The sequence below is a fragment of the Salvia hispanica genome, chromosome 3 (assembly GCF_023119035.1).
Source record: "Salvia hispanica cultivar TCC Black 2014 chromosome 3, UniMelb_Shisp_WGS_1.0, whole genome shotgun sequence".
Taxonomy (NCBI): domain Eukaryota; kingdom Viridiplantae; phylum Streptophyta; class Magnoliopsida; order Lamiales; family Lamiaceae; genus Salvia; species Salvia hispanica.
The window spans coordinates 44321862-44346846 of NC_062967.1; the positions used below are offsets into that span (position 1 = coordinate 44321862).

The 24985-nt window shown below is 34.5% G+C and overlaps 3 protein-coding genes across 3 annotated transcripts; 1 reads left to right on the forward strand and 2 right to left on the reverse strand.

The window, feature by feature from the left end:
- The first annotated feature begins 5165 nt into the window (after positions 1-5165).
- Positions 5166-6571, forward strand: LOC125211508 (hydrophobic protein RCI2A-like). Its single transcript, XM_048111333.1, has 3 exons — positions 5166-5383; positions 5512-5616; positions 6360-6571. The coding sequence occupies exons 1-2, from the start codon at positions 5303-5305 to the stop codon at positions 5593-5595; spliced, it is 165 nt and encodes a 54-aa protein (XP_047967290.1). The 5' UTR covers positions 5166-5302; the 3' UTR covers positions 5596-5616; positions 6360-6571.
- A 651-nt stretch (positions 6572-7222) lies between these two features.
- On the reverse strand, positions 7223-10988 carry LOC125214893 (NADH dehydrogenase [ubiquinone] 1 beta subcomplex subunit 8, mitochondrial). Its single transcript, XM_048116105.1, has 4 exons — positions 10736-10988; positions 10578-10664; positions 10335-10430; positions 7223-7531 (listed from the first exon to the last, which is right to left on the reverse strand). Exons 1-4 carry the CDS (start codon positions 10871-10873, stop codon positions 7475-7477), a joined length of 378 nt encoding a protein of 125 aa, XP_047972062.1. The 5' UTR covers positions 10874-10988; the 3' UTR covers positions 7223-7474.
- Positions 10989-11133: 145 nt separating this feature from the next.
- Positions 11134-15496, reverse strand: LOC125214892 (pectin acetylesterase 12-like). Its single transcript, XM_048116104.1, has 13 exons — positions 15117-15496; positions 14553-14635; positions 14130-14259; positions 13971-14044; positions 13762-13848; positions 13534-13658; positions 13378-13438; positions 13000-13053; positions 12826-12903; positions 12635-12740; positions 12422-12567; positions 12187-12282; positions 11134-11653 (listed from the first exon to the last, which is right to left on the reverse strand). Exons 1-13 carry the CDS (start codon positions 15334-15336, stop codon positions 11534-11536), a joined length of 1380 nt encoding a protein of 459 aa, XP_047972061.1. The 5' UTR covers positions 15337-15496; the 3' UTR covers positions 11134-11533.
- Between the last annotated feature and the right edge of the window lie 9489 nt (positions 15497-24985).

Consider the following 24985-nt stretch of genomic DNA (forward strand, 5'->3'; position numbering starts at 1 on the left):
CATATGTATTAGGAGTATTATACAAAGTAAATTTATTTTAAAGTTAGGCTTTTATTTAAAAAAAATATTCTTAAATTATTTCGATGATACTAGGTTTTTTCTTAAATTTTTTTGATGACGTTTATATTGTTCATTCTATAATTATTGATATCTTGTTATCCATTTCTTAATTCTATATTGTTTACGGAGTAAGTATTTTTGACATCGTTGACACTAAACTTATGTAACAAATATTAACTATAGTTTGGACCCCCCAATATAGAATTTTTGCGTCCGCCACTGAGCGCAGAGCTTCGATAGAAGAACAATGCACAAAATGGAGAAGGAGATTATGAATGCAGAGAATGCTTTGAGTGTAGAGATTTCAAGTTTATCTTGAAATATCTTGGTGTTTTGAGAATGCAAGAGTATGCATCACTATTTCTAGTCAATGTGGAGGATATGGAGTCAACTTTGCCTTTAAGGCTAATTTGTAATGGTCGTCGGTTATAAACGGTGGCGGAACCAGAAATTTAAAGAAGTCGGTGCTGAAATTTTACAATAAAATAGTGTCACACCGACGCCCTTATTATCTTCGAGAGTGGATAGCCAATTCTAGCAGTACCAGTTGTCCGCAGTGGCATATCATATTTATCAATTTATAGGCGCGAAGAAAATATTAATACTTCATATCTTAGTACATATACATAGAGATTGTGATATTGTGAAAGTAGCAAAATGAGTTACTCCTTCTGTCCCACAAAGATTGTCTCACTTTGACCGGCCACAGGTTTTAAGAGATGTAATGAAGAGGAGTTGAAAAGGATAATGAAATGTGAATCCTACTTTTGTATTTTAGTTTTATAATAAAATATGAGTAGGAATGAGTTAGTGGAATATGTGGTCCTCTACCAAAAATAATAAAAAATTAAATTGGACAATTTTGTGGGACAGACGGAAATGGAAAAATGGGACAATCTTTGTGGGACGGATGGAGTAATATATAAAGTAGTACCCCCTCAGTCTCACAAGAATATGCACTCTTTGTTTTTTAGTCCGTCCCACAAGAATATACACTTTTTAATTTTAGAAACTTTTTTCTCTTTAATGAGGTGAGATCCATTCTCCCCTAAAAATACTTTATTTAGTTTTTTTTTTACATTTCTCTAACTTTCTCAAATATGCATTAAAATTTATGTCTGACCTAAATGTATATTCTTGTTAAACAAAGGGAATATAAAATATAAATATAATAAATCCATATAAGATATTATTACAAAAAATTTCCAAATGGTAACTAAAAATATGTAAATATAGGAAACTTTGGTAAGAAAAAAAAATTAAAATAAAATTATCCAATGCTCTTAATCAATAAAGGATAAAACTATACTACTAGTAAAATTATAGGATTTTCCCAATTGTACACTTTTTTAATAAAGATAAAATTTTATAATAAAAATATTCCCTACACACTACACTAATACCTACATAATGAGTAAAAAAAATGAAAAGTCTGCAACTAGGTAGAGTATTTGACTCTCTCTCCTCCTTACCATTCACCCTCCCCTTTCTCTCTATCAACGCCCTTTCTCTCTCATTTTTAAGCTTCTCTGTAAAAATGGGGCCGGGACACTGCTCTTCTGTATAAATAGGCGGACGGCTCCGGCAAAGCCCCCGCTCAAGCGGGGGTGATAAGTCGAATTCTAAGCCTTGGTTACTGGTCAGTATGTCGTGATTTACATGTATTATCAGCAAAGAATAAGTGTGCAGGAAAAGGGTCCCAATCAAATCGCTTTCTTAGTTTAAATCTTCACTTGCTTTCTTTCGTTGGATCTGTTGCATGACTTAGCTCTTTGTTATCTTTTGAAGTATTATGTTGAGATCCAAACGCTTTTAGTAATGAAGTTTGTTTTATGCATCTCTTTGAGTTCGAATCTGTTTCATTCTTCCAAGGTAGCTTAGATCTAGTTATCGCGTTTATTTTCTAAGTGTTTAAACATGTTTTCGTTTGAGTAGGCTAGATCTGAGTTTGTCAACTAGAATTTTGAGTTTTTTTATTTCGGTTTAAGGTTTGTGCATGAGTTTTTCATTTTACGTTACTGTCGCCACCTTGCATGTTAGTCAGTAGGAGTAATCTGGAATTATTAGCTGTTAATCTTTGAGTTTAAGCTTTTAAATCATGGATCTTATGTTTGAAGCAATTCATCCATGAAGTTTTTGTTCATCTAAATTTTATGCATACTTGTTGAAGAAGAAAACATCACAATCCACTTTTTCTAGGACCACTTTTACTTTTTAGTTACCTTTTGCTTTTGTCCTTTACTTTTAAGTTTGTACCCTCCAAACCTGTCAGAGTAGCCACCCAACTACCACATATTCTCTGTTATTCTATATTACCTTTTATAGTAACCGCTTAACTTTTCTCACGTACACAACCACATGTCTATCACTTTCAGGCCCACCAGTCAGTAGAGTACCACATTTAATTCTTGCTAGGTAGAATCTCAACCCAAAAGCGTGGTAGCTAACCAAAACCTTCCAGATTATCACCACGATTATCCCAACGTGTCCATCTCTATGAGATTCGACCCTTACCTCCACTATACTAGCCAGTAGAAGTGAGTTGAGGAATTTTATTGATACCGGGTTCCGGTCGTCGTGCCAACGACTCAGTTAGGTTGGGATTTTCATCCTGATCAGTTGGATACACCTTGCATTAACACAACACCGAAAACCTGCTCTATCAGGGGGCTTGGCCTATGCTGGTTCCGCCAGTGGTTATAAATGTTACAGACGTTACAAACATCTATCATTGAGCATGAACCTGGACGGATGTATCTAGACACTTCTCATATAGTTGTTCATTTCATAAATGTATCTGGACGACCCGATCAATGTGCACACATTCTACTAAGCTTTCTCCGTATGCTCATTTGCCACATTTGTTTTTGTCTACATGTCCAAAATAAGATTAATTAATTAATTAATTGCATATCTCCATATATCGTGACATACTTTATTATATTATTTCACACTCACCGGGAATTGGCTTAGAGAAAGTGAATATACCACAATCATCTACTCGGAGCGTAGATCGATTATAAATTATTTAATTATTTTAAAATTAAATAATCCATCACTTGTACGATTTGTCAAATTGCGTTGATCGGACTACGATTCCAACATGAGCTACTATCCGTTTTATCCTACCTCATCCCTAGCCCCATTAAAAGCTACAATTAAAGACTTTGGACTTTATTGTTAATACATTATGAGTGTTTTGTGAATGGCTTGGTGGAGTTAAAGAAATTTGATTTGAAATCCGCGAGTCTATGTGAAAAGTATTGTTTGACGAGTCAATGACGACGGTTTGAGTTGTAAGATCTTATGCTTGGACTTACTCTGAAGTGCACCTTGACTTGAAGTTGTAGGTGGATGGGTGATTATTCTTGAGAATTGGAAATCTTGATTGGAAATGTTGGGGGTTTGGATTTTGTGATGAAAACTTTTCGAAAAAAAATTGTGAGTTAAGCTTTGAAATATTGTGCTTAAAGTGGTTTTGCTCGACGGTGAGCAAGTAAATATGTTTGAGGGTATTTGACGTGAGACAAATGGTTCATCTTTATTCCCTTATCTTTACTTAATTAACATGATTTGATGCTTGCAAAAGATTATTTTCTAGTGTAGCAGGTAGAATGGAGTGTAAAAATGGAGCCAGAAAAATGCTTGGAGATGTCCGCTACAGTGCTGCCTAGACGCCCGATCGAGTGTTGCAAACGGGCGCCTGCTTGGGCGCTATCTCGTAAAGCATTGGGAGGCGACTTTAGCCAATTTCCACCTGGTCGGGCGCTATCTCACAAAGCGTAGGAGTTGCGGAAGCAAATCACACGGTCGGGCATCCTGACGCGCCAACTGCCATGATTCAGTTTTTAAATAGGTTGGGGGGCAGTTTTTGGAGATTATTCATAGATTCTTAGACACAAAAATAGAGAGGAAAAAGGGATAAAGAGAGGAGAAGAAGAGAAGGAAAAAAATTCCAGCCAACATTCCGCAAATCAACTCAAAATCTACATTCCACTCAATGAGAGTATGCTTCCTATGATTTTTCTTGCAAAATTTACCATGTGTTCAGGCTAAACTCTCTATGTTGCTCCAAGTTGTAATTTAGGCTTGTATGGATGTATCTACAACATTGAATCCATTTGATTTGTCACCAACAATGTGCTTGATGTTTTATTCACTATGTTTTTGGCTAATAATAATATGGTGTTGTTATTTCCTTTTCTATTGTCTCTTTAATATAGATTGGGAGTGCTTTATTGTTGGTGTGCTATTGAATTTGAATTGTCCATAGAATAATTTGATAGTGGATTAAGTAAGAGATCATAGTAGATGAATATTTCTCCTGCGCTTCCACAGTAGTTTGTAGTCGTTGAAAATTGGTTCATAGATTATGTCTTTAATCCATTCATATGTTTCATTATTAGAGGTGTAGAACAATACAAGTCTATTGAGAAACTTGGAGTGACGTATTTTCCCATTTAAAAAATGTTTCAACGGTTAATCTTTTATTTTAATTTGTTAACATCTTTCAAAACTAAAAAATCAAATCTTTATTATGCTATACTTGTAAATTTAAATAATTTTTCACCTCCCCATAGGTGGACACTTGAAAAACTACTTACGATACTGTAATCTTGCAGTACCATAGTATTATTAATATTAATTAATTAAATTAAATATATCTGTGTATATTGAATTAGATAACATATTATTAATATTAATTAATTAAATTAAATATATCTGTGTATATTGAATTAGATAACTCTAAATACACATCAAGTTTATCTATTATTTCTAAAAAAGAGGAAGATCGACTAGCATAACACGTCGCCATACACACAAATCACAACTACCACTTTATTCTTGTAATACGCGACCGACTACCTAATTTTTATGTGGAAAAACATTACGAAGTTATTTAGTTCGCTTCACTTATTGATATACATGAAAAAGTCCCAGCTTCCAGCTATGGATCAGAGAAAGAAACGTTTATTAAGTTAAAACACAAAGTGCTTGTTTTTAAATCAAAAAATAATTTAATTTAACGTGAGGCAGCTTCTTTCTTCATTTTTATTTTACCTTTAATAATGCATGTATTTAGATAAAAGAAAGGATTTGCACAAAACAGAACACTATGATGCAATCAGCAGTAACACGCGGCACTATCTCTCTCTCTTTAAATCCATTTCTAACTTCCTCTCCTTTCTCACTTCTCTTCTAAACCTTTCTGCATTTCTATCTTCTTCTTCTTGGAAAAAAAATGGGAACAGCAACTTTCATCGACATTATCGTCGCAATTCTTCTTCCTCCACTCGGTGTTTTCCTCAAGTTTGGTTGTGGGGTATTCTCTTTCTATTTCTCAATTTTCTTTAATTTGATGTACAATTACTTCTGCTTTTAATTTTTGAAAATACAAAGCAATAGTACTATATTTATGGAGTATTTGATTTTGGTGAATTAAATTAACAGGCTGAGTTTTGGATTTGCTTGTTATTGACGCTCTTTGGTTACATTCCTGGAATCATTTATGCTATATATATTCTCACCCAGTAGACATTCACCTCTCTCTCCCAGGTAAATAAATACTATTTTATTCTGTATTTGTCGCTTTGATTGTTAATTTGTAGTCTTTATCTTCTTGATTTGAATGGCTAGGAAAGCCTCCACAAAATGGAATAAAATTGACAAGATATTATAATTCACTACATCTTAATTGGGCAGTAATTGTAGGGGAATTTCTTACTATCATTAATTTGAGAGAATTGTGGATGGATTTGAAATGATTAATGAATCACAATCTCTACAGCTGTATAATATTATATCACTACTCTCTTTTTTTAACTCTTGAAGTGTCTTTACTTTGAACACACTACTTGAACCTAAACCTTCCGTTGATTGGAGGTGTAATTTAATGTAATCATGCATAATAAGTCTAGTAACTACGTTACTGGCTTTGGATTATTGCATGATTTACTCTTATAATTTGCCAAATTATTAAATAGGAGTAGTATATAAATGTGTAAAATAATGAAAATGAATGACATTGATGGATGGCACCAATGAATGTAATAGTAGGCCAGATGTCACTTTATTGCTAGACCCCCATGTCACGTTCAACATGTATAATAAAATCATTGCGCATGTGCAGCCAGATGGCGTTTGTAGAATTAGATGAATGTTTAAAATTAAATAATTTAGCAGATTAATTTATAGTATTATTTCACCTTTAACTGTCGTCTAGTTTACGTGAATTTCTGGATGTGCTAAATTTTCAATCGTTATAGTTATCTGAAATTTGACTTTTTTCTTCTATGCAGGTGTAAGATAATGGTTAAATTGGTGTTGATGTTTCAAAACATGTTTAATTCAGTTTTTATTTTTTCGTTTGTCCTTTTTGTTATTCCTGTTGTTATGACGTCTAAATCAGAATGATCACATTTTCATTGTTGTAATGTCTGTTTCAGTGACTGGACGGGTTCTCATATTGTCTAAATTATTAATTTGTGAATTATGTATACTTTTTGGTTTATAACGGTTTGTTCGATAAAATAATCATTAGTCAATGAGTGAGTCATGAAATTATTTTAGTGGGAGGAGTGTGAATATAACTAATTATTCATGATTATTCATTTAAGATTGAATTATGATATCCAATCTCATGAACTATACAATTAAATATTTAATCACAAATACATATTTAATTATGAGATATAATTTTTTAAAATAAAAAAAAATTATATTTATTTTATATTTTGAGGGTGGTTGATTTTGCACCAACTTCAATTTGAAATTTTGACACACTAATTAGAGAAGTTTTTACAATAAAATAAACAAGTCTGGATTAATTTTATAAAATACCATTCATATCTGCTTTTAGTTATATGTTCAGCTTCCATGAGCATGTATTTTTGTTACACGACATTTCTATGAATCAAGCAATTGTTTTCAGAAATACTAAAGTAGAATTTATAACATGTACAGTATTGTCCTAAATACAAATAATATCACATTTAAGGGCTAACTTGAAACAAATATTTACTCAAAGATTCAACCTCGAATACGTTAAGTTATATATCTATGCATTCCATTAAATAAATCATAAATCCAAATTCGATTTATACTCGCTTCATACACGCTCCACGCCTTAATAAAACGGCTAAACATAACAAAACAGGGCAAATCAACACAAAAAGATAAAGAGATCATCATCATCATCATCATTGTCATACATAATCTCTTGAATCAAGAAAAAAAAACCACACGCAGAACAATGAAGAACTAAAGTATTGCAGAATCATATTATTGCCGCTCTAGCTTATTTTAGTTAACTTCGTTTGCAAGACTCAGTTACATCGTTTGGTCACCGTTTAGAACCTCAAACGGTGTAAGAGGTTAGAAAAAAAGAGACGAAAGTCTAAGAGCAGCAACCAAGCTAGGGTTCTCCACCTAGCTCCACTCTTAAGTTGTCATAGGGGTACACCTTGGGTGTCTGTAAAAAACCCAAAGATACAAAACATTAGGAAGAGAATAAAACTTTCCACCTTTCATGGAGGAAAATAAATTACTACTCATTTAAGTAAAATAATGCATCTGTAGGGGGGACCAAATCAAGCGCCCTCTCTAATCAATTTTAAACTATCGATAGTTTTTTCATCGTCAATTGTCTTATTAGGCGTCCACAAAGAGTATGCAACGTTCTCCTTTTGAACACACTTGCTTATAATTCACTCTCAAAATACTGTTTATTTACATTAAAAAGAAACTTACTCAGCCCACCATCTTAACCCACTATTTGCCCTTGATGGGACAATTTTCCAATAACCAGATATGTATCTAACATTTATTAAAACTCACATCGTCCCCGATGCTGCACGCTCTTAGTAGATGGAGAGAATAGTTAATAACTAGTGGGAAAAAAAAAGCACCCAAGTACTCCAACAAGTCAAGAGTATTACTGAAGAAATAGTTGTTTCAGCCACAAACAAAAACATTATACAAGCTATTGATCAGAGGAACAACTATTAGTATAAGCAAGAGGTGGAACCAAGGAAGGAACCGATATAAAAAATCTATTATATTCCACGGTTTAAAAAATCGTTCGTGAGGCACGCCTCAGAGCAAGGTGCCTGGAAATCGCTCTTGAGGCGGCACTTCAACTGGTGCAAACAGAGTGGGTGCCTCAAACTTCCGCTGTAATTTATTTTATTTGCCTAGTTTTCACGCTTTTAATGGCCAACAGTTGAATAGGGTTTTGATCCCTTTGCCACAATTTGAGCGGGTCGTTTAGAAACAGCCCGAATTAACAAATTAAAAGTACTACAAAAAAGGAAGTTAGTGAACCTAAGCCAACAGAAAACATGGGATATGGGAAGAAATGTCCCACTGTCTTATGTGCCCCATCTCCTTCCCCCCACTGCTACTTGGATATTTGATTATGGCAACTAATATTTATTTGAGTTTAAGATTTGAAGGACTGTATAAGTATCTATGTTTTTATGGCTGTTATTATACTCCCTCCGCCCGCCATTTATAATTCATTTTGACTCGACACGGGTTTTAAGAAATTGTTTGACTTTGTGATGAAAAATGGGGAAATGAGTTAGCAGAATGTGGATCCCATTTTTATATATTGATTTTATAATAGAATGCAAGTGTAATGAGTTAGGGGGATGGTGGGGTCCATTTACTTAAAATGGAAAAAGGTAAATGGGACTTTAAATGGCGGACACCCCAAAATGGCAAAAATGGGACATTATTTCACGAACAGAGGGAGTATTTGGTATACGTCCAAAATAGAGAAAATAACTACTTAGTATAAGTTCATCCGATCCGAGCCAGATGAACTTGGGCCTTTGGGTGGGCATAAGTTAATCCAAAGAGTGGAGGTGGCGGCACAGCTGCGCAGCAAGAAGTCGCGAACACAGAACTAGCGTGAGAGAAGGAGCACAGAGAGAAGCAGAGAAGAAGGTGGGAAAAACCAGGCCGCAAAGGGAAGAAGAAGGCAGTGGACATTTGAGCAGCAGCGGCTTTCTGTTGCGACAGGGAAGGACTTATCAGGTGTTTCTAGTGTAGGTTGCATGTGTTCTTACTTCTTAAAAGTATTGGGCTGGGATAAAACGTTTTGGGATAGGACTAGAACGTATTGGACTAGGGTTAGAGCAAATTCCTAATATACATTTTTTTAAAAAAAAATCTAAAATATGTATTCACATGTATTTTAGGTGTATTTAAATATATCAGTATGAAAAACTTCCCAGACCGGGGACGCTAGGCTCCTGGTGCTTCTTAGGGACTAGGACACATGAATTAAATGAGATTCCATCCAAACAACAGCGAAAAAGAAAACAGCTCACGGTTAAAAGGTCCTAGTACTCCAATGCCATCCCATGATTTGCATTTCATTTGACCAAATTGGTAATGTTAACTGAAGCATCAAAACACTAAGTTTGAGTCATTTTCTCTCACAATTCCCGAGTACTTTTGAGTGATTGAAAATCATTATAACCAATCTAAAGATTAAGCAATCAGCTCTTAGTCAGGAGTTTGATGCTTAATCAACATACAATTCATACAATCTCCTACAAGCCCAGCACTAGTCTCTATGTATTTGAAAGAGCGTTGAAACATAATATTAGATTTAGTAAACCATTTTGTCCCCAAATTATTTTTGGCAAAGGAAATATCAGTTGCAGCTATTGTTGATTGAAATCACAAGTTAACTATGATGCCCAACATTTCCAGTCTATACATACCATGTATTGCCTAATGCCACATAACCAAAAAATTTAACTTCACATAGTAAACAATCCATGACTAGACAAGTAAACAAGCAGCCTCAATGTTATGTACTTATATAAGCTATAAGCTCAAATGCTCAATGTCAATTGTAAAAAACTCAAAAGTAGTATGGAAGAAAATATTTTCTAGGGAGAAAAGACCATTTAATATTTGTTCTCGATGAGAATCTTTATAGCATAGTGAAGTGAACAAAGAGAATCATAGAGCTATAATACAACATCAAAACCATAGTTGCAAAATGAGAGAGGGACAAACGAATGGTATTGCCAGAGTACATTAAATCACAAGGAAATATATGTCCCATTGTTAAACACAAGGAGATATTGTGGAGAATTTTTCATTCAACGCTAATATCCATACTTCTTCAGATAAGACAACTCAAGCAAATACCAAGGATGCAAACGTGTGATAATAAACTTTTACTTACAAATATATGGATCCAAGCAGTATAAATTGATGAAAAACAAACACATAATCAACAAATTTGGACTTACAAATGGTATTGTAGAAGCTTTGTCATTCCACACCACTAAAAGCCCTAGAGACGCGAAAAATCCCAATCCACCGCACAACCAAGCCAATGCTTCGTACTACAACAGAAATGATTGATTACAAAAAACCACAAAACCCCCCAAATGTAAACAGAAATCATGCATATATAAACAATTGTAGTAAAAATATCAAATATTTATAGTGGTGAAATGCGTAATTGAATAAAAATGGTAAAAATGTCTGACCTTCCCAACAGTATCAGCAATCCGGTCAATACAAGGTTCAGGAAAGGGAGTCCCGTTATCCCACACAAGTTCATCGTTCACTGGAAGCTGCGAATTTCTAGGGTTTCAAGATATGTTCAGTATAAATGGACTGAAATGCAAAAGATGAAATGATTTACAGGTTTATTGGGGACGATGTGCTTTCCGACGGGGAGGCCCATGCCGGAGCGTTGCCGGAGAGATGAAGCCGTGGAACGCGAAACGACGCCGTTGCCGCCCATGATCCGTGATGCTACGTGGCTCAACCTTGCTGCCATCTTCGATTTCCTTTGGTATCAAATTGATGGAACTGTGATTTGGTGTAAAGCAAATCGGTGATTTTTACACATTTTTAGAAGAACTTGGTTTAAAAACATTCACTTTTTAAAAATCGGATTCAAGACATTTGAATTCGTTAACAAAATCGTTAACAAAGTGGGTCCTAAATTGATGGAACCTTTAATTTTTTACTGTCAACACTCAATTAACGATTTTTTTGACTTAATTAATACTTCATTCGTTCCGATTTTATGCAACTTTATTTTGTATTTTAAGTGGAGAGAATAAAGTAGAGATGAAAGTGTTTCCATTTTAAGCAATGAGTCATCTTGGTTGGGACAAATTAAAAAGGAAAGTGTGTCATCTTCAATGGGACATAGAGGAAGTATAATGATGCATAATAATTAAATAAAATTAAATAAAAAAATCAAAATAGTCTTCTACTCCAAAATCTACACCTCCGCCTATCTCGGCCCCCGGTTCAGCCCCAGCACTTACCGCCTCAAGATCAGCAAAACACCGAAAAGGAGAAACACATGAATATCTATGGAACGTGGCTAGGAGATCACGTATCAAAATATTATACTATATATTATAATAATTATACACATTAGTATAAATTACTTCACCTTAGCCCATATCGCAATATAACAGTTTTGTCATGCAATCTCGAGTAGGTACAATAAGATTAATACAGAATTACTCATCTGATGTGGAATCACCTTGCATCTTCCCAAATCGATTCCATTAGAGGCAGAAATAGCTGGATGAATCTCTTCCTGTCACAAATAATCGTCAAACCTCAGTAAAACAAAAGGACACAAAAAAAAAAGGAGTTAAGGTTTAGAATGGTCTATGTTCCCAATGGGTTTATTTTCAATTTGATTTTTATTTGCGTTTTGGTAAGATGTTTCACTCATTTTGTTCGAATAAAATTAATAAATTATTCAAAAATTTTGAAGTTGCATTAGTACTAATTTAGTCTGAACAAGAGATGATCCCTGTCTTAAATTCTTTACTTTTATATACAATTGTGGAATATGCTTTTCAATACACAAAGGGACACGTGTAAAAAAGAACACTAACAAACCAATAAAAAGGCACAATGAAATGAGGGAAATTTGCACTTCATTCTTATTGAAGAAGAGTACTAGTTTAGAAATTTTCTAAGAATACAATGAAAATCAATTGAGGTATGATTGCCTCTGTAACAATGGGAGCTGAATCAAAAATCATACTTTTATAACTAATGATTCAGTTTGAGCTTTAAAATAGAAGCACCATAACTAACTATCCTGCTTCATTTATGTACCAGATTGTGACAGGTTGTATCACACGGGTACGCACAGTCGACAGCCTGGACAGTAGCTCGATCGAAGTACCAATCTCCAACAGCTAGCGCAACGCGCTGCACCACATTTACCCAAATTTCATCATCAAAACTATTGTCAGCGTGCAACATAAAACACAGAGTAGGATAATTCGTTGCAACTAGCTCGTAGTTTTATCGGATTGATTATTACCAGACTGATGAAGCATCAACTTACCCTATTGTTAACTGCGGGAGAATCATCAGCAAACCAAGTGTCCTGCCTTTCTGACTGGCAGTGCGCGAAACAAGAATTTAAAAATAACCCGTTCTGACTCGATTCTGAAAAGCTTTGGACTGCACTCAGCATACGATTCCTAAAATCTGTTTCATCACGATTTAATCGATGAGCACCAGTAGTACATCAAGATTAAGCTGCAGCACATCTTACCCTGTAGAAATTCGATCTGTGATGCGGAGCATAGTTCGTTATTCATTTTACAATCATGCCAGCTGCCTTGAGGATCAGCACTTGAAGGAGCCAAGCTTTCTCGGACCTTAATATATTTGAAAGCAGAAATCAGTATTTTTCTATCTTTCTCTAATTATTGAAGCAAAATGTAGATATGGTTCTACTTTTACCTGCCATGAATCATAGGCAGCATTAAGAATAAACAAAGGGGTCTTAATGCCGGCAATCAGATTCTGAGGGAAGAAGCACTGCCACACGAAAAAAAAGGTATGTAAATGAAATGATAATAGAGCCAGAAGTTGCCTCGTATATCTGCTGAAAAACCAAGGAGAAGGAAGGCTTACTGAAGTAGGATCCAAGTGGTCCGTGCAAGTGCTTGGCAGGTTTTCTTCAACGCCCTGCCAAAATATGTCAAAATATTTACGGAATATGAATAGCACGCAATAAGATGATGTCTCCAACATTTATGGCATCACGAAAACAGGCAGGTAGGCAATGTTAAAGCCATACTCCGCAGTAGATCTTGTAATAAGCTCGTTATCTTTCAGGAACTGTATAATTTCAAATTTACCGGGATCGATATTTAAGGAGTTACGAATCCATTTACAAGTGTTCCAAGGGCTTAAGCACTGATGCTCGGTCTTGTTTTTATGTCACAGTGATTGTGTGTGGATATTGGTAAATCACCTGAGAACAAAGTTTAAGAGAAACATGAATAGTACCTGCAAGCTAACGACGCCAGCAAAGAAACTTCTGAGTGTGTGTCCACCAGATACATCAGTACTGCAGGAAACAAACAATTGAGATTCTGACAATTTGTGGAGCATTACACGTTAATAAGGCGAACAGGGAATGGCTAAAAAGTTTATGGAAATTACGCGTCCATGAATAATCCGGCATCACTCAGGCACTTCACTTTGGTGCTTACAGGAAATAAACCTTGAAATTCATCACAATGCAATATAGAAGCTAAACCACCAGCGGAGCAACCAGAAAGAAGAGCCTGGAGTAAAATGCAGCATAAACTAGTAAATACTACGAAACACGAACAAGTAAAAAAACATGAACAAACAGATATAGTTACAAATTAAGTACTAATACAATACTTGATTCGCATAGTGCATTCCCTTTGACATCAGATCTTCAATTGCAGCCAGCCATATGCGTTTCCCTCGAAACTGCAAACCCCTTTCCTGCACAGCAAACTCTTACTTTTAAACAACCACTACTAGATAAAGTAATTAAAATTGTGCATATTTGTGCTCAATGATACAAATGCCAAAAGAGGAATCCCGTCGTAGAGAATGCTGCAAACCTTATTTTCACTGTCCCCAGCGAAAGAAGCCCCATCGCAGTAGCGAATCTTTACTCTATTCCAGTTAAAAAAGTCTGAACATGCAAAAGATATAATCAGGAGTCATGACAAACCAAATGTAGTTTTGACATGATAAGAACTGGTTTCTTCCTTTATTACCGGGATTTTCTTCAGCCTTGTTACTGAGTATCCCGGTAAATGGAATTTGCTTCTCGAATAATGTAGATGATCCACGAAGTGTTGTTTTACGGTAAATACATGATCTTAAATTGTTGCACCAGCCTCCACCCTGCCACAAGATGAAATTTATGATTGAGAAACCAACAAGCATAAGGCTAACAGAGAACAAATTCAGAGACAGCATAAGCAAGCTTGAATATTGCTACATCTCCCATGAAATCAATTCTACATTTTATGCAATAAGCTTAATAATCCAAATGTCAAGAACAAGGCTCGAACTCAATATTACTGTGTATAGGAAATTTTAATTGTATGCGACGATTGAGAAATAAACACCCTAATAATATGTTATAGCAACAGCTGTGTAGAACTCAATCAGTAATTGTTTGTCATCACACGAACCTCTAGCTGGATGAGCCAACTATTTGCTCCCGTCCCAAACCCACGATGCAAGTGATAGCCCGGTGGCGTGCCATCCAAACATACTGCAAAAATTATACACTAAGAAACTTAGACCAGAAAGCTAGTTTAAACCTCAATAACAATATACTTATCAACTAGCATTTCAGTCATTTTCAAGAATGCACACCTAACAGCTTACACAAGAAAGAAACACAAATCATTTTTCTTATAACAGGAGGTTTAATTTATCCTAGTTGGGCAGAATTCATCACACAAGTGAATAACATCAAGGGCGTACAACAAAAGCACCCCAATTGAATCTAAATGGTGCATTAAAACTAAAGAAATTGACAAATCAAAGCAACCTAAATCATTATTCTCAGAAAAGCAACCACACAAACGCCAACTTTAGCAAATTAATAAATGAGATAAGAACATAAGACTGAAGCACCGACCGCAACAAAGAAGAAACGTGAGCTCATTTAGGATTAATCAAGCAAATATCACACAAATTAACAAATTAAAAAAGTGAAATAAACACTATGAAAAAGAGAGCGAGAGTACCAGCTCCTTTAGCAGCAGCTCCGTCAACAAGAGTGAGGCCCACCATGAGAGCATCGGGAGGAACAGCAGCAGCTGCCATACCATAAACAGACTCCAAGAACGACATATCTAAGCTGCTATTCCCACTGAAAAACTCATCAAGTTCAGAACTTTCAGCTCCCCATTTACTCAAAACAAACAAAACACACAGCACAACTCCAAATTCCACCATCTTCCCCATTAAAAAACCTCACTTTGAAGTTGGGGTTAATGTGTCTTCAATCAATATTAATGTGTCTAAGTTAGGAAACAAAACTATGTAGATTTTTTCCCTTGGTATGAAGAAAGGGAGGTGGGGTTAATTCTTTTTTTTTAATCTCTCTTCTGAGTGGGTTCTAAAATGAGGTGGTCCAACTAAAAGCACCGAATAATGCTTTCCACAGGTGAATGTGAATGTTTTTGCCGGGTATGTCTTGATGTTATATTTAATATGCTCATGTTTGAATAATATATATGTAAAAAAGGTAATACACGAAAGAATTTTACACCGTTAATGGTTTGCGTTCGAAGGTGCAGATTTTTAGAAACCGATGCATGAGTAGAGACTGAGTGTAGGACGTTGGAATAATTTACGGTTTATTTTGAAGTTTCTCATGTTTGAAATTTTAGGTATATATTGGATTAATTTTATTATTGAATATTCATGTACCATAGGATCTCGTGTATTGATTCTTGTCACTTCGAGTGACAACAATTCGAATTTGTTAGTTGCAATTCTTTGTTTATTTTATAGTTCAAGCTATTTTTCGACTAGGTGACACAAATGTGTATCGATAGCAAAATTGATTTGAGATAACCATACTTGGTATCATTTGTGGTACTAATTGCTTCTTTTTTTTCCCTAGTTGTGCATATGTGCTGGATGTGCTTTCCTCCTCCCTTCCTCCATCCCTAAATAAGAGTCTCATTTAATTATGACATGGGTTTAAAAAGGTATAAAGAAAAGTGAGTTAAATAAGTTAGTGGAATAAAATGAGTGTCACTTATATGTATTAAATTTATACTCCCTCCGTCCCCAAAGAATATGCACTTTGGGTTCAACGCGGGTTTTAGTGCAAAATTGATAAAGTAAGAGAGGTTGAGAGAAAAAGTAATTAAAGTATTGTTAGTGGAGAATGAGTCTCACCTCATTAGAGAGAAAATAGTTTCCAAAATTAGAAAGTGCATATTCTTATGGGACGGACTAAAAAGGAAAAAGTGCATATTCTTGTGGGTCGGATGGAGTAACAAAATGTGAGTGGAATAAGTTGGTGGAATATAGGGCTACTTACCATTTATGGTAAAAGTGAAATAAGACCCCTATTCAGAGACAGACGAAAATGGCAAAATAAGACTCTTATTCAGGGACGGAGAGAGTAATAGATTAGGTTATGCAATACATGCTCCAATATAATTTCCCCGCATGAACCGAGACCCTCGACAAACCCTCCAATCAACCTCCCAGGAGAAATTCGTCCATCCCGTACAAAGCGCCAAAGATCGTGTCTTGTGCGATTAATCGTCCAAGACAGTATGATATCTTGTCTTTTTTGAAAGATTTGTCTTATCATCTCATGTTTTCTTCGTCTGTTCTTTCCTGAGTCGTATTAGGGGAATCAGATCGCATAGGGTTTTAGAAATCTTATATATGTTCGAATTATTTGGTCTTTTACATTCATTGAGAAATAACATAATTATTATCGCATTCTTGTTCAAAGTTTTCTCGCACGTCCGAAATTTGGTTCCAAAACAAGGGTTTTGAACCTTGCTCCCTCTCCAACTCGACGATAGGCTCGAGGGCTTATCAACTTGGTACTTTCATTCATGTTCTATCAGAATTTGTGCATTCATCATTTGCTGCTAAAATGTATTTTTATATTATACCAACCATAAAAGCTAAATGCCAACCAACTCATCCAAGGATATTATCATACAACAAGATAATACAAAGCCACGTATAAAATCAAATGATCAAGAAGTCATGGAAACAACAAACACAGATGGTTTCAATATGAATATTGTTTGTTGACCTCCTAGCTCTTCGGACACAAATGTTAATGACTTATGTTTCTTTGAGGTCATCCAATCATTACAAGATGGAAAACCAACCAAGAACGTGGATGACATGTTGAAGAATGTGACTTGTTCATTTGATGAACTGTCAACAAATATATTTGATATTGGAATATTTGTTACCTTACAAGGCTGTTTAACATGTACTCCTAAAATTTATTAGTTATTTCTATTTTTGTCTATTCCTAATAATTTTTGTCGCCTTTCATTTTTACTATAAATTTTGATAGTGGACTCCACATTCCACTAATTCATTTCCACTAACATTTTATTACTCTTTTCGTTCCGGCTAAAATGACACATTTCTTGGCCGGCACGGGGTTTTAGGAGTTGGTGGTTAAAGTGTTTAATTAGAGTGAGAAAAAGTGGGTGTAAGTATTAAAATAGAGAGAGAAAGAAAGATAGATATTTTAATAGGAGTGAAAAAAAGTGGTTGGGTGTATTAATTGGAGAGAGAAAGTTTCCAAAAAAGGAAATGTGTCATCTTAGTTGGGACAAACTGAAAAGGAAAACGTGTCATCTTAAGCGGGACGGAGGGAGTATTTAACTAATACCCCTCATTTCCATGTTAATAGAGTCATTTTTCTATTTTGAAAAGTTCCAAAATAAATTGAGTCATTTCTATTTTGGGAAGTTCCATATTAATAAGTCATTTTTCTATTTTGTGAAGTTCCAAGATAAATTGAGTCATTTCTATTTTTGGTAAAAAAGTAACTCTCTCATTTACTTTACTAGTGTTATCACCCGTGCCGACAAAAGATTTTCAAATAATAAAAATATATTTACAACTAAATAGATTAAAATAAAGAAAATAATATAAAAATATATTTCTTTTAAGAATATGAATTATTTAAAAATAATATTAATAAGATTATAAACAATTAAAAACATTATAAACAACAATAAACAAACATTTGTAATTCTCTCGACCCACTGCAATGAAACCTTTCATATTCAACATAATATTGACTTATCAATTATAGGTGTAGTAACATAAATAAAAAAAATAACAAAAAAGGACATGCATTAATCAAATAAAATAAGATATACAAATTAAGGAAAATGTATTCCTAAATACAAATGAAAAAAATATGTGAACGAATAATTAGTTCACGATTTATTTGTGCAAAAAAAATATTTAGAAAAACAACAATCGGTAGTTCATAAATTTTGAAAAACTTAACAATAACATCAGATTCACTTCTACTATCATCATCATCATCATCATCATCTCTACAAATTAAAATCTTAAGACATTCACGATTGTGACTCTAAATATAGCAACATACTATCGTCGTTGGAATCTGAATGAGAACTTTGAATCAGACAGTATTAAAGGCATATAAAGAATCAAGATAGAAAATTTTGATCATCCAATAATCACATCTTAGTTGACTACTCATTTCTTATGTTCAGTTTCGGACTATAGCATAATTTGATATGTATGGGCAAAGAAAAAAATATATTTTTAGTATAGGAAAAAGATAAATTTTATTATTTCCCGTCATATATGCGTATAAAAAGCAAATTGTCACTTAAAATAAGTAACAACATTTTATCACTTAAAATTTATACTATTCTTTATATTATAAGAAGTCATACAAATTTTATAAGTTAGATTAAATTTTAAATATTTAAAATTTAATCTAATTCCGTTTCTGATTTTATTTTAAGTATTTATAATTTCATCTATTTTTTTATTCTTTAAACTTAATAGTAGCGTTTAGTTAATTGGAGACAATTATTTGGTTCAATTTTTTCATCATCATTATTATTTCAATACATGATAGTAATATATATATACACATTTCGATATTTTGAGAGTCTAAAAAAAATATGAGTTAAAGTCTTAAACAACAATATATTATTTAATAAAATAAATCCAAGTCAATTCAATTCAAACTAAATATATAAATTTAATTAGTTAATAAGAATGAATTTTAAATTTGAAAATATATATTATACAAAATCTAATAAATATGAAGTTCAAATTAAAACCTAGCTTAAGACAATAATAATAGAGCCCAAGCCCCAAATTAAAACTCTATTATTGGAGATACACATCTTTGACATAAATTATCGAACAATATGAACTAACAATAAGTCGTGTCTAAATTAAGCATGCTTTATTTCATTTACTATAATTTATGAGAATTGAGACACGTCATACTGGAGATATACATTTTTAAACTATAGAAATTTACATACATCTCATTTTGCCTGAAAGTAAATAAAATCTAATTTTACATGACTCGTAAAGGATATTAAAATCTTATCACTATAATCAGTGATTAAATAAAATATTTCTATCCAATTACGATACACTTAGTAAATATTTTTATGAGTAATATTTAAATTAATCGATTCATAATTGATGTATTTAGCAATATTTCATCCTTTATAGAAATGACTCCTAAATTCCATCTTTTTCATCATCGTTATTAAATATCAAGTATAATTAAATTTATAAATTGCATTGCTAGAATATTAAATATAAAACATCAAAACAGTATTTCCCTCTTTTGTTAATAATTTGAAAAAAAATGAAATTTGTTGATTTCAGTCCATTTCAAATTTTAATGTCTTTCTTCTAAGTATTTTATGTTTATATTTGCTTATGGGTTTCACTCAACAAAATTCTTGAAATCAAAAGAATCGATTTATGATTCTTAAATTTATTACGTCAATACAAAAAATATAAAATTAAGTAGTACGTAGTTAACGACAAAAATAAAAATTAAGTATTTATTTAATGAAATATCTAGAGTAATAGTACTATATAAATTGTTCGATAATCCCCTTGATAGCTTACAGCCATACACCATATAGTTATTGCATACAATTACGCATATATACATTAGGATGTGATCAATTGCTATTAAGTTGCTAACTTGATAACTCATCAACGTAGTGTATTAAAAATATCAACACGATGACATTAAAATGTCAACACATAATTTTGTTGAACTTCAATATAATGTGTTGATATTATGTGTTGACATTTTGATGTTACCATATTGACATTTTTAATATACTATATTGATGAGTTAGCAGAATTATCAATTTAAATAGTTAGCAATGCACCCCGATATACGTTTATACAAAAAATATTATTTCACATAGACCTAGAAGTATAAACGTAACATAACAAATTAACATAAAAAGGCTACTAATACGAAGAATTTTATTTAAATGTAAATCCACTAACCAACTAATAGCCTTATTTGAATTTTGGCCCATCAACTATAAACCACTCTAAATTGAATTAAGCCCTCTCAACGTGAATAGACAACATTATGCTAATTTAAGTTTTACAGTCTCCATTTGCGCAACTCATTTTTTGAAGTGAAAACCCCCCTCAGTCGTCTTCTTCCTTCCTTTTGAATCTCAGCCTTAGCAACCAACCACCACACATCTCGCTTGTCACCATCTCTCTCTCTATTTCTCTCCCAACGTGTTCCCCGCCGCTCATTCTGCTGATGCTCTTTTTCCTCCTCATCTCCGACATCTCTCTCCATCCCTCAATTTCTCTCGGGCCGTCTTATCGCCGCGCCTTCCTCACAGCCACGCCGCCACCCCTTCGTTGCCGTGGTTCAGCTTCGTCGCCGCCAGTGCATGATTGCCGCGGAGTCTCCACCGACTGCAATAAAAAAAAACTCAGATATTTAGTTTTAAAATGCAAATTCATTTAATGGTGTGGATATATATAATTGTGTAATCTTATTTGAGAAGCCACTATTGCTCAATAGGAGCTGCCTTTTTTTATTTGCCATTTTTCAAGATGACCAAATGGGTAAATAAAATAGCTTTACATCTTCCCTCCAAAAGGGCAAAAATGTCTTTTCAATAAACTGTCACTTTAAATTAGTAAGATTTCTCTTCCTTTTTCTTACTTTATTGTCTCTTACTTTATTCACCGTCCATTTAACACACTATTCTTAAACTCCGTGTTGAAAAGAAATATATCTGTTAACAAGAAATGGAGGGAGTATATAAAAGTAGGACCTACATGCCACTAATTTTTTCAACCCACTTTCTATTACATTTCTTAAAATCTGTTAGAGGTGGCCAAACCAAACCGGACCGCCGGTTTCCAACCGGCGGTTCGGAACCGGAACCGGAACCGGTTACGACGGTTCCGGTTCGAAATCCGGTTACACGGTTTTTACGGTTCGGTTACGGTTCAAGAAATATGCAACCGCCGGTTAACCGCCGGTTAACCGGAAAAAGTAGCCGTTCGCCGATAGGTTCGTAGGGTTGCAGGGGGTAGGTCTGAAAAAGAACGGTTAACCGCCGGTTTGTGTCGGAAAACCGGCGGTTTGTGTCAGAAAACCGGCGGTTCCTGACACAAAACCGCCGGTTCCCGACGGTTCAGGCGTAGGGTTCAGGCGTAGGGTCTAGGGTTCAGGCGTAGGGTCTGAAAAGGTGTCGGAAACCGCCGGTTTTCGGTCAGAAACCGGCGGTTTCCGACGGTTTCAAATTTTGAATTTCAATTTTTTTTTTTTTTTTTTTTTTTTTTTTTTTAATATCAGATTTTCCCCCCATTTTTATCTATAAATACCCCCTTCTTCATCACTTCTACTCACCCCATTCTTGTATTAACAAGGATTTCTCTCTCAATCTCCAATTCTCTATTCTCTACCTCATTCTCTCAATTTGCTCTCTACTTGTTTACTTAAGTTGTTCATCAATTTTCATAATTTGCACTTCATATTAGTTACAACTTACAACTTGTTCAACTACATTACTATAAAAAAAATATGTCTTCTTCTCGTGGTGGTGGTGACCGTGATCGACGGGGCAAAGGAATTGCAGAAGATCAATCTACCCGTCCGAGAAAATCACGACGACCTACTCGTCGAGAAATTTTGGAGGAGGTTTCCCATGCTGAGGCTGTTCGCTTACAAGTAAGTTATAAAATATTTTGCATATTATTTTTTTTATACATAAAGTCATAACTTAATAAGTTTGAGTTCATGATTTTTCTATGTTCATCATCTTCTAAATTCTAATTCGTACATACTACGTATACTATTTGTAGATGGAAGAAGATCGTCGTGCAGCTGCAGCCATTGCACTATCCCAATTGGGTGGTCATGGCGCGGTTGGCGCCGAATCCGATGCTGATAATTACATCTCGGTCGATGATTACGATATTGATGATGTTAATGTTAATCTGAACGATGATAATGAGGACAGTGACGGTGGTGACCACGAAAATGAGGAAATGCCCCCCCCTTCACAAGACGGCCGCGGAGAAAAAACTAAATATAAATCTGATATATTTGTGAAACATTTCAAAAAGGTCCCAATAGTTTCTTCCGCTAATGAAGTGCCGGTATTTTTTATGGCATATTGTAACTACTGCACCAAAAAATACAAATTCAAGAAGTCCGGGGGATATGGCTCTCTCATCCGTCACATGCAGACGATTCATCCCGAACTATATGGGCATACCGCTAGCCAAACCCAACTCAACTTCCAAAGTGCGAGTGCCCATGGCTCCGCCTCCGGTTCGTCTCAAACAGGTACGCCGTCCTCCGCTCTTTTAAGATATGATCATAAGCATACTACTGACGTTATGGCTAAATTTGCTGCCATGCATCATCTTCCTTTTGGTATTTATGATAATCAAGATTATGAAGATTCGATGAAAGAGTGTTATAATTTGAACTCAAAAAGACTACCTAGAACTAGTATTCAACGATCTACCAAAAATCAATATACTGAAATGAAAAAAGATTTATCACGATATTTGAGTAACTTGGGACACAAAGTGAATATTTGCTCTGATGTATGGACTGACGCTTTCCAAAAGCATGCATACATGGGAATTACGGTTCACTTTATGGACAATAGTTGGTCTTTGAACAAACGTTTAATTGCTTTTAGAGATTTTCCTACACCACACACTGCAAATGCAATTGCTTTTTTAATTATTCAAGTTTTGAATGAATATCAATTATGCAATAAGGTGTTTTCTATTGCTTTTGATAATGCAACTGCTAATACTGCAAGTATTAGCGACTTGATTGATGCGTGCTCTCCGATTATCGATGGTAAGTATTTTCATCAAAGATGTGTATGTCATATTTTGAACTTATGTGTACAAGATGCGCTTTCTTTATGGCAAAAGCATGTTGATCCTATTAGAAATGCAGTTAGAGCGATCCATTTCAAGCTTGGCAAGGCTTGGAAAAAATATTGCCGTAACAGGAACATCAGGTATACAACTTTTATAATGGATGTGTCTACTAGATGGAACTCTACATATGATTGCCTCAATTCTACTTTGGAGCATAGAGATGCTTTGTGCGATTTTTTTAGAACTAATCCCTATGGTGATATAGTTCTTACGCCTAATTGTTGGGACCAAAGCATGAGTTTATGTCAATTGTTCAAAGCTTTCAAAAGTGCTACCGTTGAATTATCGGGTGTTTACTATTGCACATCTGTTCGTGTGTTAGAGCATTGCATGTATATAGCACTTGGTTTTAAAACATGCATGAAAAATGCTAGATCTCGTGAGTTAATGTGTGTTTTATTTTATATGATTGAAAAATGGTTGAAGTATTTTAGTGAAATTCCAACTGTGTTTTTAATTGCTAAGTGCTTGGATCCGAAATGGAAATTAGCTGGCACAACTAAGATCTTAGATTTCTATTATCAAAATTTGCGTTCTATTGATCTTAGTCCACTTCAAAATTTGCCTTTTGATGATAATGAAACCTCGAGAGTTTTTGAACTAACCATTCCTGATAGATCACTTGTTCAAGCTCAATTTGAAAGTAGTTTGCGTACTCTCTTTGCCGAATATGAAGAAAAGTATAACCGTACCCACCAAATTCATCCACGTACACAACATGCTCCTCAACCGCAGCAATACGGCGGTTTTGGTTTTGCTTATGATGACCCCGATGCTCAATCACAATTAGCCGACTTATACGGCTACGGCACAAGCTCAAGTTCAAGGTCCACCTCAATGGGATCGGTAAGCGAGTTAGATTTTTATTTGGAAGCACGCCGCCATACTTTTAGTGATGCAGGTCCTACACCCGCCCAAATCGACGTCCTAAAGTGGTGGGGAACACACGAGAAAGATTATTCCATACTTGCGTCAATGGCTAAGGAGATCTTTGCAGTCCCGGCTTCCACTGTAGCCGTCGAGTCCGCTTTCAGTGTTGGAGCATGTGTCTTGGACGTGAGAAGAAGCAAACTCTCCGCGAGAAATATGGAAGCCGTGATGTTACTTGATGATTGGGGAAAAGCTGCAAGGAGAGCGCAAGAACCAGATTGGGATGCTCGTGAAGAGAGTGAGGAAACCTTCACCGACACCGAGGGCGAGGATGAAGGTGGTGAATGAAGGCCAACCGTCGTCAACCGCCAACCAACAAGGTAAACAAGGTAAGAGAACTACATGGACTTTGATTCCTCAATGCAATTGAGCATTAAGGATACGTAGGCACCTCAACTTTTTAAATTTAAGTTGAGCTCAAGTCATTTTCTTTCTTTTTTTTTTTTCTAATTGTTTCAACTTTACTTTTAATATGTTTTTTATAAATTGTAATTTTGTATTTAAATCTTAAATTCAAGTGTATAGTTGTAGTATTGTTGTATTTTGTAACTTGTAATTGTAATATTGTATTGTAGAAATTTACATTCAAAGTTTCAAATCAATAAAATTGCAATTCTTTATCGTTATCGATTCTCTTTGGATTTTACTATAGAATTGCAATAAAAGCTATAACTCTAAGATTTAATAACTCTAAAATTTAAAA

What these genes read in the sequence shown, in the direction of transcription:
- LOC125211508 (XM_048111333.1), top strand. Translation starts at nt 5,303, where the DNA reads ATGGGAACAGCAACTTTCATCGACATTATCGTCGCAATTCTTCTTCCT. An exon ending in TCCTCAAGTTTGGTTGTGGG is followed by an intron (nt 5,384 to 5,511) that starts GTATTCTCTTTC and finishes TTAAATTAACAG; the next exon opens with GCTGAGTTTTGGATTTGCTT.
- LOC125214893 (XM_048116105.1), bottom strand. Translation starts at nt 10,873, where the DNA reads ATGGCAGCAAGGTTGAGCCACGTAGCATCACGGATCATGGGCGGCAAC. An exon ending in ACATCGTCCCCAATAAACCT is followed by an intron (nt 10,665 to 10,735) that starts GTAAATCATTTC and finishes AGAAATTCGCAG; the next exon opens with CTTCCAGTGAACGATGAACT. An exon ending in AAGCTTCTACAATACCATTT is followed by an intron (nt 7,532 to 10,334) that starts GTAAGTCCAAAT and finishes GGTTTTTTACAG; the next exon opens with ACACCCAAGGTGTACCCCTA.
- LOC125214892 (XM_048116104.1), bottom strand. Translation starts at nt 15,336, where the DNA reads ATGGGGAAGATGGTGGAATTTGGAGTTGTGCTGTGTGTTTTGTTTGTT. An exon ending in CAAGGCTGAAGAAAATCCCG is followed by an intron (nt 14,045 to 14,129) that starts GTAATAAAGGAA and finishes TTGCATGTTCAG; the next exon opens with ACTTTTTTAACTGGAATAGA. An exon ending in ATACAACCTGTCACAATCTG is followed by an intron (nt 11,654 to 12,186) that starts GTACATAAATGA and finishes TATTTGTGACAG; the next exon opens with GAAGAGATTCATCCAGCTAT.